Source organism: Erpetoichthys calabaricus, chromosome 8 (assembly GCF_900747795.2).
Source record: "Erpetoichthys calabaricus chromosome 8, fErpCal1.3, whole genome shotgun sequence".
Lineage (NCBI taxonomy): Eukaryota > Metazoa > Chordata > Cladistia > Polypteriformes > Polypteridae > Erpetoichthys > Erpetoichthys calabaricus.
Window position 1 is genome coordinate 156,831,970 of NC_041401.2, and position 13,577 is coordinate 156,845,546.

At 35.4% G+C, this 13,577-nt stretch overlaps 1 protein-coding gene across 3 annotated transcripts in view; it reads left to right on the plus strand.

Moving 5' to 3' along the window:
• The window catches only part of tmeff2a (transmembrane protein with EGF-like and two follistatin-like domains 2a), a 748,263-nt gene that overhangs the window by 517,270 nt on the left and 217,416 nt on the right, over positions 1 to 13,577 (plus strand). For all 3 annotated transcript variants that reach the window (XM_051930531.1, XM_051930530.1, XM_028807628.2), the window contains exon 5: positions 5,560 to 5,656. In XM_051930531.1, coding sequence (XP_051786491.1) covers positions 5,560 to 5,656 — 97 coding nt within the window. The remainder of the gene's footprint in view (positions 1 to 5,559; positions 5,657 to 13,577) is intronic.

Sequence of the window (13,577 nt, forward strand, 5' to 3'; positions counted from 1 at the left end):
TCTAAATATAAAAAAGATCTTATACATTATTCATTTTAAAATGATGGCTGTAGTTCACACATAAAATGCATGGTACTCTTCATTTAATATTTTTCTAGGAACCATCTAATTTATCAGAGTAAAATTTTTCTCTTTTTGGCCATCATAAAGCAACTGGATGTTGCATGGTCTGTGATGGACTGGCACCCTGTCAAGCACTTCTGGGTTAGGCTGCAGGTCTGGTCCTTATACCAAAAAAACAGGCTAAGAATAAAGTAACTGGCTGTTGCTAGTTGTGGTAGCATTGACGCAGGTAATGTTTGGCTTGTTTTTGTTGTTTTCATTCAGTTCCTTCACATAGGTTACAACAATAACAGCCTCAAAAGTAAAGGGATTTTAGATGTCTTAACAGCCAGTTAGCACACAACAAAATTGCCAGTCTCAAATGAACTCTTCTAGAGTTAAATTAAAGCTCACAAATGTCTTTATGGCCTCAGTGGAACCATATAAACAGTACTAGTGTTGATTTGACACTGATGTTATTGCTGTGTTCAGCAACTTTAAAATTAATCAGCTAGTTAAAGAGGCTCAAAGCAAATACACATTTTCAATTTAATGTGTTTGTATCTAAAACTAACAATTAAGTACCAATGCTATACTTGAAAATTAGCTAATTATGAAATAATCAGCTAATTCATAATACATAAAATAACATTCTCACATCTGTTTATTCCAATTCAGAGCCATTGCAGGCTAGAACTTATTCCACAGCTTTGGGCACAAGGCAGAAAACAACTCTGGGTGGTGCACCTCTCCATCACAGGGCTGCGCACCCACCCATTGAAGCCAGTTTAGAATCACCAATTAACCATATGTGTATGGGTTTTTGGAAATGTCAGAGATAAAAATAAAGGGTATCTGGGGAAAAACTGAGAGAATGTACTGTGCTGGTACTGTATGGAACAGCATGGTCACAATTGTTATTTCAGCACCTGGATTTCTGTCATGCCTGGCCATTCTCTTTGAGACTTTTACACTATCTTTCTATTTCTGAGTAGGATTTTTCCTGTCTTACAAAAATGCAAAATTAACTGATGACATTAAGCTGGCTGGTTGCAAGAGACTAAAATTGTAGGTAGGTTCAGGAGTTGCCATCCTGTCTAGGTCCACTTCATGATTAATATTGCCCAAAAAAATTCTCTTTCCTTACAAACCAGTCCTGTAAAAAGTTGACAATAAAATGGAAGGATAAATGTACAACAAATGGATATAAATTTGCATTGCCATTTCAGACTAAAAATACTTTTGTTTAGTTTGTGCTTATCACCCTCAGCCCTAAATTGGATTAATTAAGTTTGAAAGTGAATGAATGGTTAATGTGCCCAGTGTTGGTACAACAGGACAATTCCATGGTAAGTTATCATTGTACATGCAGAGAACATAGTATAGCAAAGTGCTAGTAGACCATAGGTCAGGTCTGACTCACAACATTTCTTTATGTGGCCTGAATGCAAAGCCCCTGAAAGCATGCCTACACCAATATGACTGTTTTAGTTTTGGAAAATCAAAAGAGGATCCCCAGAGGACTGGGCAACCACTAATCATAATCCTCACCCCAACCACCCGTGTCAAAACTTTGAAGAACAATGTAGCATTTGAAAATAATCATAATTTTTAGCAGTAATCACCCTGCCAGCTATTCTCTGTTGATTAAAAGCATGACACAACCATACAAGGAGGGGAAAAAAATTTAAGAATTGTTTAAAAAAAACCCAACAATTCTATTTTAGTCGCCATCAGAATACTCTCCTTAATGTGCAATTCACATGTTCCAGCACTACTCCCATTCATGTTGATATGTTCATTACTCATCTTTTGTTACCATACCTGGAACATCCTGGATTTTTTGCTGGATTTTTTCCACTGCAGCAAATCTTCTTCATGTCATTCTCAATATGTATTTTGGAAAGAAAAAAAAGGCATGGACCAAGATTTTGCCAATATAGTGGGTGAGGATCAAAAAGTTCATGATAACGTGCTGTGTGCAGGTGCACCGTTTTGGTGCAAAATGCAGTTTTGCATGTGCCACTGTTCCAGATTATTTTTTTTCTGATGCTTTCACATAGATGCCTCAGCAGTTCAATGTAATGTCAGTGATTAACGGTCCTTTCAAGGATCTTTCAATGTCGATAAAAGCAATCATCACTGTCTCTTTGAAAACCTGCTAAGTTGGCATCGAGAAAAAAAAATCACCAAAGTCAACAGTGTGACTGTAAAGTACGCACCAGAAGTAATGCACTTGATTAACTCAGCACAATGCCACTCGGCAGACTGATTAACCTGACTGAAGGCATATGATACCTAGCAGCATATGCCATAACTTTACTCTACTCCTGTTGACTAGAAGTTTTGTGTCCTTTCTCATATCTCTAACTTGATGAAGATTTTTTTTTTAATTTAAAAGCTAAAATTAAGTTATTATTTGCTAATTAACTTATTCTTGAAGAATCAAAAAAATTTAAAATGTATTCCTAGTTTGGAGGCATTAGTCTTAGAAATAAATATTAGTATATTTTGTTGTATATTTAGATATTTCCTGCAAACCTGTGCTAGGACAAAAATCATTCAGAAAAAAGATACTACAGAACCAGTGTCAGATATTAGCAGATAAATTAAAATGGCCTAATTCTGAATTTTAAGAAACACTCCTGGGGCTTTTTTACCAAGAGCGATATGCCTGTATAATGCCTCACTGTGATGGTCAAGTCAGAAGTTGTCTTTTCTTTCTTTTTAATTTTTTTCCCTTTTTAGTGATTCTGGTTTGTGTTCAGACAGTAGTGTGTGTATGTATATTTGTTTAAGTATTTATTTAAAGAGCTTCTGTAAAAAGACAGATTTCCCCCTGAGGATATCTATCTATCTATCTATCTATCTATCTATCTATCTATCTATCTATCTATCTATCTATCTATCTATCTATCTATCTATCTATCTATCTATCTATCTATCTATCTGTCTAACTTTGCCATGGACAAATAGATCAAAAATAACAAAACATTAAGTCATACAAAATATATATTTTTTAATTTCTTTGTTGCACGGTATATGAAGATATGCTAATCTATGTGGATTTATTATTTTTTACGGAGCTGAACTGATCTGGTTTGAACGTGCATTTGTTGTCATATTTTACCGAAACACAACATTCATCAAAGGACTTTGCATGACTTTAAAAAGTGCAAATTTTGAAATACAGTAGGCTACAATGCCATAAAACTGAGTTAATCCTCTACAGCTGGTTTCTTTTAAATCATGCTAAATCTCAGAATTTGCCTTCCAAAGATTTACACATGCTAGGTGGAATCAATGATTGATGTAAATTTATTTATTTACTATTTACCATTACTAGCTTCTTAATAAATGCACTCATTACTGAACACACATTATGGCAGTACTTCTAATTGTTTTCTGCAGGCACCTATTAGACACATAATCAGCAAAGTTTGGGTGTCTAATTTTAACCTGCAGCTAGACAACGTAATTCCTTTTAAATGGATATCAATCCTGCATTTATGAATAACTGACTATCTGAGGTATGAATAATATTAAAAGCTAAATATTTCAACAAAACATATTTTTTAAGGGAAATTACAGCAGGCCTCAGTATAGAAAGTTGGTGAGCCCATGTTAGGAGCGAAACTATTCAGTTATTATCAGAATAAGTACAGTGGGGCTGTGATTCTTCATCCTGTTTTTTATGAAAGTTTTTTCTTCTTACTGTTCTTCTCTTCCTCATTTATTACTTTCAATCTAGTAGAGGAATTATCAGATAAAAGACATGAAACATCTGTATCTGTATCCTTGTTTTTATATTTCTGCTGCTGCATGCATGTGAATTTCCCCATGGGATTAATAAAGTTTCTCTAATCTAATCTAATCTGATGAAATCTAATCTCTGGATTGTAGGGTCTTACTCACACATCTACCTACAGTCACGCACAATGTGTATATTTAGACTTTTAAGTTAAATTAATATGTATATATTTGGGTCTTGAGAAGAAAAATGAAGTATACTGTATAAAAGCCAATGTGAGTGCTAGGAGAGCAGGTAAACGCAGACTGTGATCTACTTGGGAATGGTGTCTAGTCCTGTGTGGTACCCCTGTCTGTCTGTCTCTGTCTGTCTGTCTGTCTGTCTGTCTGTCTGTCTGTCTGTCTATCTATCTATCTATCTATCTATCTATCTATCTATCTATCTATGTTACTTCTTATACCCAAAAATAGTGATAGAACAAAGAGAGGAATATAACAAGAAATGAAAGTAATGCAGATGCATCAAATGCCATTGTCAACCGTAATGTTTCATGTTTTGAAGTACTAGTATAAATGGACATTTTGTTAAGCAGAAACAGCTTTTTGTTTAATAATTTATTTATAATTTACATGTTTTTTATATTGTGCTTCTATAATAAATTCTATCACAAAGTTTATTGGAATGGAAATAAACAAACAAGAAATAATAATAGCAAATAAGCAAACAGTTTATAAAAAGGACAAAGTAAAACATAGTGGCTGTTACTGGAGTTAATACTATATAGTGGAACACATCCCAAGATTGTGTATAAAAGCAAATATAATATAGTTATTACTGTTGGAGACTGAGAGATAAGCCATAACAATTAACTGTGCATTTATGGGAAGATTTAATTAAAAAAAATCATAATGGTTTTATTTACATTATTGCCATCATTTCTATGAGGGAAAGTGACCTTTTTATGAGGAAAAAATATATAAATTTCTTTATAACTTGGACATTTTCTAAATTTATCATTCCATTTTTTTCTTTGCATGTATTTTTTTTAGCATATGTACAGTATATAATAATGAAATTCTTCTTCACACTTTGCTAAATGGGTTAATGCTCAAAATCTAATCTATTAGGTATTTGATGTAATATATATGAAATTATTCTGTTTCATTCACCTGCTTATTATGCTTTAATTGAGTGCTTCTTAGGCTATCATGCTTTGTGCAAATCAGCTCTTTCTCACTAATAACTTTTAAAGCCATACTTCTTCCTTCGTGACCTGTACTAAAAAGGTAATGAATTCTAGCCCACATTATTCAGACTTCACTTTGCTTATTATAAAAATTAGAGGAAGGAGTTATTTCAGTGTGAATTGTTTGATTCTTAATCACAGATACAACAATCAAATAACTTTACAATTTTACCATTTAAAGGATATAGATTATTATATTTATCAATTATTTATTATCCTGATGTGCAATACTCATCAATTAAATCAGAATGTAATGTATTATATTTTTGAAAAATAAAAAAATGTTAAAAGAAGAAGGTTAAAATGATTGTTTAGAGCATAATGAACACATTTTCCCTACCCCCTAATTTGCTGCACATTGAAAAAAAGATTTCAAGGCAATGTTATAGAATGATGGGAAATAATCAGTTGTAGCCAGCTGTCATTTTGAGAGGAAGCTATCAAAGTGAATCTGAAATTGCTGAGCTTGCCTGAAAGTTTGAACCAGTGGTTGCTAATGTTCATTCTTGTGTCTTTTCAGCTAATGAGGGCTCAGGAGAGACAAGTCAGAAAGAAACATCTACCTGTGATATCTGCCAGTTTGGTGCAGAGTGTGATGAGGATGCAGAAGATGTGTGGTAAGATTTCTGCCTAAAGGTTTATATTATAATTTAATTCCAGACCATCAGATAAAACATTCTGTGTAGTAGTGGCTGTTTTAAATGTGAAAATTACCCAAAGGAAGATGCTTATAAAATTTCTTATTTTTAGTAATAATATAATATTTAACAATTTTTCATTTACAGTTATTTTTGTTTTACTATGAACAAAGGCACTTTGCAGATGAACATTTTTAAAGAGTTCCAGAGAGCATTTGTGACATAAATCAGGAAAAGTTTAACAGAAGTAGTGCATCATGACCACCGAACTGCTAGAGGCTATGCTCCAGAGGACCTCAGCTGTCTCAAATGCTTATACTGCACGAAGGAGGCAGCATACAGGGGCACACTGTTATTAAAATCAGTAGCAAGGTTATAAAGAAGATATTAAAAGTCAGATGCAGTAGCTGTTCTGCTTGAACCAGCTTAGTGATGATGTGCACATTGATTTTAATAGTTGCATTAAGAATTAAGAAATGTCATTCTGTATTATTAGTTGTCAGTTTATGTATCAAATGTGAGGAGATCATTAAGTAGAAACCTGCAGAAATCCCAGGGAAATCCAATGAAGGCACAATAAGAATCTGCTGTTTCCAAGATGAAATGATAGATCCTAGAAATGCATCAATAACTGAAATGTGAATTGTTTTTGTTTGAGAAGAATAGCTTGTTTAAAATGTATCCTTATTTTAGGTGCTTTGTAATTCTAGGTATGTGACGTAAACTGCTTTAAATTTGTCTTTGAGAGAAACCGACTGGCCATTAAATGTGGCCTATACTGACTGACCATTAAATGTGGCCTATTTTTGTGTGCATTGATTTCCATACTGTAGGTGTGTATTATAATATAGCCATAAAAATGTCTGTATTTTTGCACAAACATTTCTGGTATATTGTCTCCAGTTAAACAAGCAGAGATTTGCTAAATTTAGACACTCACTGTAGTTTAGAAATTACTTTATCTTGAAATCTAAACATCTCAGTTTGTTCTGCTGTGTGACATAGAGCCCTATCTTTCATTGAATTATTTTAATGCTCACATTTTGTATATGATTTTTGTAATATCATGCTTTTTGTGTGCTTTTTTATATTCACGTTAAAATATTTTCACAATTAAATATAAAGTAATTACACAAATATTTTCACAAAAGCAGTTTTTACAAATACCTAAAATAAAGCTCCTGCACAGTGTTGCTTAGCTCATACTCTATGATAGGAGTTCAACAAATTGAGATTACATTGGAGTAGAACTTCTGATTTTACAAATGGAGAGGAGACATTTGAGAAATTTTGTGCATTTATTTAGGATACACCATAGGAGCCTCACATGAGTGAGGTACCACATACAGTCCCAGTCAAAGTCCCAGTAGCAGAATCAGGACATGCTAGAGAGACTACTTCTCTGAAATGGCTAGAGTTTTCCCAAGAGGAACTGTAAAAAGTTTCTTGTCCGGTACATTCAGCTAGACATGTTGTCATCTTGACCCTCATCAAGAAAAGGAAGTACAATGTAAAATGAACTGCGGTGGGCTGGCGCCCTGCCTAGGGTTTGTTTCCTGCCTTGCGCCCTGTGTTGGCTGGGATTGGCTCCAGCAGACCCCTGTGACCCTGTAGTTAGGATATAGCGGGTTAGATAATGGATGGATGGATGGATATAAAATGAAGAAATTTTTCATTTAAACTCTTTACAAAGAATAATTTGTTGTCAATATTAGAATAATTTTGATGAGAGCAGGCTATTTATTCCAAAATAACAAAGTAAAGTTTCCTAAAATCCTGCTCTCTATTACACTCTCAATTACACTACTTTGCAAGTTGATCCATGCGCCTATTGGTCTCTTTAAAGTTTTCACAAAGTTTACACTTAACAAGTTTCCATTCCTTGTGGAAAAAGTAATTTGAAAGTAACAAGTGCACTAATTCCTTTACAATTTAAAACACTTCAGTCATGTCACATTGTGATGGTCTCGGTTCGCTCCACTCTCCCCATTTGCATCCCATAGCCTCTTGAACCCGGAACCACCGATAACTAACCCAAGGATAAGCCACGACAAATGAGAACATGCACAGTCAGCAAGTGGTTGGAGCAAATTGTTTATAAATTGTTTATTTAAAAACAAGCAGTAGTGTCCAAATGTGTAGTGCAGAAATCTTCAAATAAACCATAGAATCAATAAATAGATCCAGTAAAATTGAGGTCGAAATAGATTCAGAATCTTCTTTAAAAACAATCAGAAGGCCCAATGCCCTTGGTGTCTCCTCAGGTTATCTCATCAGGACCTTGAAGCAAGTGGAGACACCCGCCAACAGGTACAGTCATCCATTAATCCCAGGATCAGGTTGCCACCACCAGTCCCTCAGCATTTGTAGGACATCAGGCTGAACCCCATATGCATGTTTTCCTCAGCTAGCCCATGTGGTCAAAATTTAACATCTTATTAAAGAAAGAAACATCCTCTGACAGGACAATTCAGTAATCAGGCTGGAGAAAAGCTGTTCATTTTATCTTTTAATTACTCCTTGGCAAAATACCTTGGAGGGAGCATTCTTCAAAAGCAGTCCATTACAGAATGGTCAGAGAAACAAAGAATAGAGGTTAATTTTATAAACTGTTGAATTTACATATAGTGTCAATCAATGCATACATTTTACCCTGGTTGGTTAATTGGTTTACACCCAAATGATTTATATAAAATAAAAGTCTGTAATATTATATTCTGGTTCTTCTTATGCCTTTGAGTTGCGTCACCACCCTTCAAACTTCTGTGCATATAACAATTGTCCATTCTTGTTGCTTGTAGTACATCTGTTGATTTCTTAGTCATCCTTCAGTACATTTTGTATATTACATTAGCCTTTCTTCTGGTACATTCTTTATTTATTTGACCATCTCAGTATTTTTGCAAAACCAAATCTTATATTTAAGTGTCCATTTTGTTGTTCAATTGATCTTAATCTCGTTTCTGACATTTAGTAACCCTTTATGCTATTTCTTAAAGATGAATGCTTTGTTACCCTAAAATTATTCTTCCATACCCTTCAGTGCCTGCCTGGGAGATACTGCATGATGGGGCTATTCTTACTCCCAGCTCAGTAGGAGTGTTCCTTCCTCATTCCCTCACTTGAGCACAGGCCTATTGCTCACTTCTCCAGGGCATACTCCCAACCACCTACCTGCTTTCTCTTTCTTATCCCTTAACCTCTGTTCTCTCTTTTTCCTTTTTCTCTTCCTTTGCTGTGCAGGCTCCCTTTATAGCCCTGACTGGGTGCAGGTCCTGTCTTCCACCTGCTCTAATGTGTGAATGAAGCACTTGACTGACTCGCTCTCATTTACATGTGAACGCACAATCAGCCAAGTACCCCAATCAACCCTGAAGCAATGCATGCACCTGCACCCATTTGGAGTCTGCATACTCTGGGACTCCCAATTGTTTATTAAAATCGTGCTTCACCACAGACCTCTTATCACATACCTGTTAATCTCTGTTTGCTTAAGTTGAAGGTTTCAGATCTTTTAATCATTCCTCATACCGCTTTCCTCTCAGTCCTGGAGTTAACCTAGTTATTCTTCTGTGGACTTTGCATACTGCTGGTGTCTTTTTTTGTAATATGGACTTCAACACTGTATATAATACTCCAGATGAGAGCTCACTAGCGAGTTACATAAAGTAGCTTAAGCATATCCTTGCTTCACTTGTACTTTACCTGTCGTGTCATATAACATTTTATCCTTTAGTAATGGCTTCTGTATACTGCCTGAATGTAAATAATGATGAGTTCTAAATCATTTCCATGAGGGGTATTTTAAAGTTTCAAACCTTCCAGTGTGTATTTAAAGTTAACATTTTTCTTTCTATGTGTAATACTTTACATTTGCTTACATTTCATATGCCAGAAATTTGCCCAAGCAAGTATTCTGTTCAGGTGCTTTGTAGTGACTCAAGATTATCTGGTATTCCAGTTAGTCTGGCATCATCTGCAAACATAACATGCTTGTTATTTATATTTCATTTATATATGCTGTTTAATAAAAAGAGCAGTGGTCTCAGCACTGATCTCTAAGGGGAAATACTTTCATCTAATTTTGAAAAAGTTAATCTCACCATATCATTATGTTCCAGGCATTTAAAGCCAAAGTCACTTTACATGACATCTAGTTGGAGGAGATGTCAAACTTGACGACAGCATTTGCTGATCTCGTTGCCTGAACATGTCATATTACAGATATCACAGGGCATGTCAAATTAGACAACTGCATAATGACTTTCCATCACAGATTGTTTTTCTTTTTTCCCTTTCTGTAAAACACACACTATCAGACAGGCGAGTCTCTCTTCTGTTTGCCAGGTTTAAAACACCCATGTTCTTTATTCCTCATAGATGCATTACATGCATTTTACGTTTGCATGACAGTTCATTGGTTATCAGTTCTCATGCAGACACAAGGCCACACCTACAACTGAGAACAAAATCAAAACTGTCTGAATTTGGCAGAGCTAGTTGCAGACTGGCTGGATTGAGTCACTGGGTATGTCAACCTTCACAACTACTGATCACAGAAGCACTCTGCAAATGATGAATAATTCTGACAGTGCAGTTATAATATGTGGTGACTTCAACTATGTAACTTTGGAAGGAATGATGACAAACTTCCATGGGTTTGTTCCATACAAAGAAATAACAAGCTGGACCTGCTCTATTCAATGTTATAGATGCCTTTAAGTGTAAACTTATTGTACCTTTGGGCATATCTGACCACAATCTTGATCCATCTTACTCATGGCTACAAACCTGTTATAAGATTCCTGTTAGCACCACAATTGTGGACCCTAGAAACTTAGATGATTATGAATGACTGCTTCCAAATGACAGACTGGGAAATGAAGTGCAGTAATATTGAAGGAACAGGTCACTGCATCACAGATCGAATTAACTTCTGTCTATCAACACTGGAGTACCCCCAAACACCTCGATTACCAAGGAGCTGAAAAATGTGAAGACAACAACATTCAAATCAGGTGACAAAGAGGCTCTGAAGGGCATACATAGAATGCTGAAAAAAGGGTGAGAAAGGAAGCTTACCAAGATGAAATAGAAAACAAACTCATTTGGAATGGAATGAAATGTGTAATTACTGGACTCAAGAAATCCAGTGTTCAGGTGCTAGAAGGGGACATGGACTAAGCTAATGTCCCAAACCTATTTTTTATAGATTTTCCCACCCCACTGTCACATTCTTCCGCCTTGTACAAAAAAAAGAACTCCTTTGATTTAGGAGGCAGCTGGGTTACTTGCACCTTTTAATTTATGAGGCCTGAAAGTGTAGAAGCAGCTAGGTTAACTGATAAGTGTAAGGCAGATGAATGTGGGTAATGAGTATTTTGTGCCACTTTGGTTACTGTTGGTTATAACTTTGCTAAAGTGATCTCAGGCCAAAGTCAAGGGCAAAAAATAAAATTAGTAATTTTCACCTGAGTTAGTAAAAGAAACTAATCTCTAAAAGTAACAATGGGAAAAAAATGAAAGGGCAATGGTAGTATTATTGAAACAAACAATGTCATTAAAAGTCCCAATGCAAAGAAACCCCTTACCATGATCAGTGATGCACCCGAATTGAGTTTAGAAGTCTTATTACTAGTCCTGGTAAAAACTGAGTCATACACTGCTGGTTTTGCTACTGAATACTGAGGGAATATTTTGCCAGTTTATTTTAATTTAACCCTGTTCTCTCATCAGTATGTATCTTGGGGAAGTGTCTGCACATTTTATAGAAAATTGCATATCTTGCTGTGCTGTAATGAAATCCATTATGGCTTGCTTGCCAGAGTGAAGAAAATGGCATTATATTCAGAATTCTTTTTTTTATTTTTTTTATTTTTACTAACTTTTGCTTTAATGATTTGATTGTCTATTACAGATAGCTAACAATGGGACTATTCTATCTTCACCTGCTATTTCTGTGGATTAAGTCTGAGCCTGTGATATTTCAGTAGGTAGTTAGGATTCAGGTTTTTCTACAGCTTTGTGCTTGGAAAAAAATTGATGGCTTACTTCTTTGAAAGGGAAATTCTTGCTGAAATATGTGCTCTTTGAGTTTTACTTTACAATAGTACAGGCTCACATACTGTATATAGTGTGCTATAAACCAGTATATATAAAAATCTACTCTGAATTACAGCAAAGTGAATGACGGGCAAATTGTGTAGTAGTGAGGTTAACTTGGAGGGAGATATAAAGCAGTACAATTGAGTTACTTTATTGGAAATTTTAAAATAAGTAGAAATTTTCAAAACTGTTCGACTTGAAACTTACAGCATTCCATCAATATATACTAATGCAAATGTAATCGTTTATGATTAGCCGACCCTGGGTTTGGATTGGGTGGTCTTATCCATCCATTTCCCCTTTGAATTAAAGTCAGTGTTCTCTGTAGCATGTGCAGCATGAATGATGAGGCTTCAGTGTCATCAGTCATATTAAAATGAGGACCATCAGTCATTGTACTTCCAGGTCCAGATTTCCCAAATTGCACACTACAACGAAGAGGTCCGGAAAGTCCAGTACCATTTGCTCCCTTAAAGGAATACTCCACCCAAAAATATTACTTACTCCATGTTGCTGTAGTGATGGCTGAGAAAAAAAAATCAATCACATGTTTTTATGGAGATAGAGATAACAAAGTTCCTGCATAATAGGCTTTGGTGGGTACCAGCTTTGAATAAACAACAAATAATATCAAAGCATACATGAAAAAAAAAAACTCAATTTACTTATTTTGCTTAATTTATATGTTAGATACCCAGGAATATGCTCACAGTGATCCAAATACATGGATTTTACTAAAATATTCTTAAATAAAAGAAAAACTCTTTATGAAAGGCTAATGAAAGTGTTCATACAGGAACAAATATTTGAATTGATGACCTGCCTCTTCACTCATTCATTGGCTCCTATTGAAGCTTTTACCCTTAGGAAATATTTATCTCCCTTAACTATAAAACAAACATGAGATTAACACTTTTACTTGCCCATCTTTTAGAAACAACATAGCAAATGTAACAGATGAAAAAGGCCTTTTTGGGGGTGGTATTCCTTTAAAGATATCCAGAATAATAAAAAAAAGATCAATATCAAGAATGTGTAACTCATAAGACATTGTGCTGCATCGTGATTTTCACCCACCACTGAGAAAGAAAATCAAGAAGCTTATGTGTGTGTTGTAACCAAGTCAGAGTTCCTCCCCAGGCTTATGTTTAAAATGCCTTTTTTGTCTTCTTTGGTCCATTTTCATTATTGTCTGTTATTGTTATTTTTTTGTAATAGGTATTGTTCTGTTTAGTTATTTGTCAAATTATGTTTTTTTGGTAATTTTATTCTGTCCATCCATCCATTATCCAACCTGCTATATCCTAACTACAGGGTCACGGGGAGCCAATCCTAGCCAACACAGGGCACAAGGCATGAAACAAACATAGGGCAGGGCGCCAACCCACCACAGGGCACACACACACACACCAAGCACACACTAGGGACAATTTAGAATCACCAATGCACCTAACCTGCATGTCTTTGGACTGTGGAAGGAAACCCACGCAGACACGGGGAGAACATGCAAACTCCACGCAGGGAGGACCTGGGAAGCGAACCTGGGTCTCCTAACTGTGGGGCAGCAGCGCTACCACTGCACCACCGTGCCGCCCTTAATTTTATTCTATTTAGCTATTATATAGTTCCTTTGTATATATTTTTGTTCTTGCATTTTTCATTGTATTTTGTGGATGGATCCTCAAGAGGTGGGGCCACCCTTTCCTCATCGTTAGAGGAATTCCTCCAACCTTTAAATTCAGTTCATTGGAAGTGGTGAAGTGTTTTTTTCTTGTAAGAATTGTGCTACTTATGT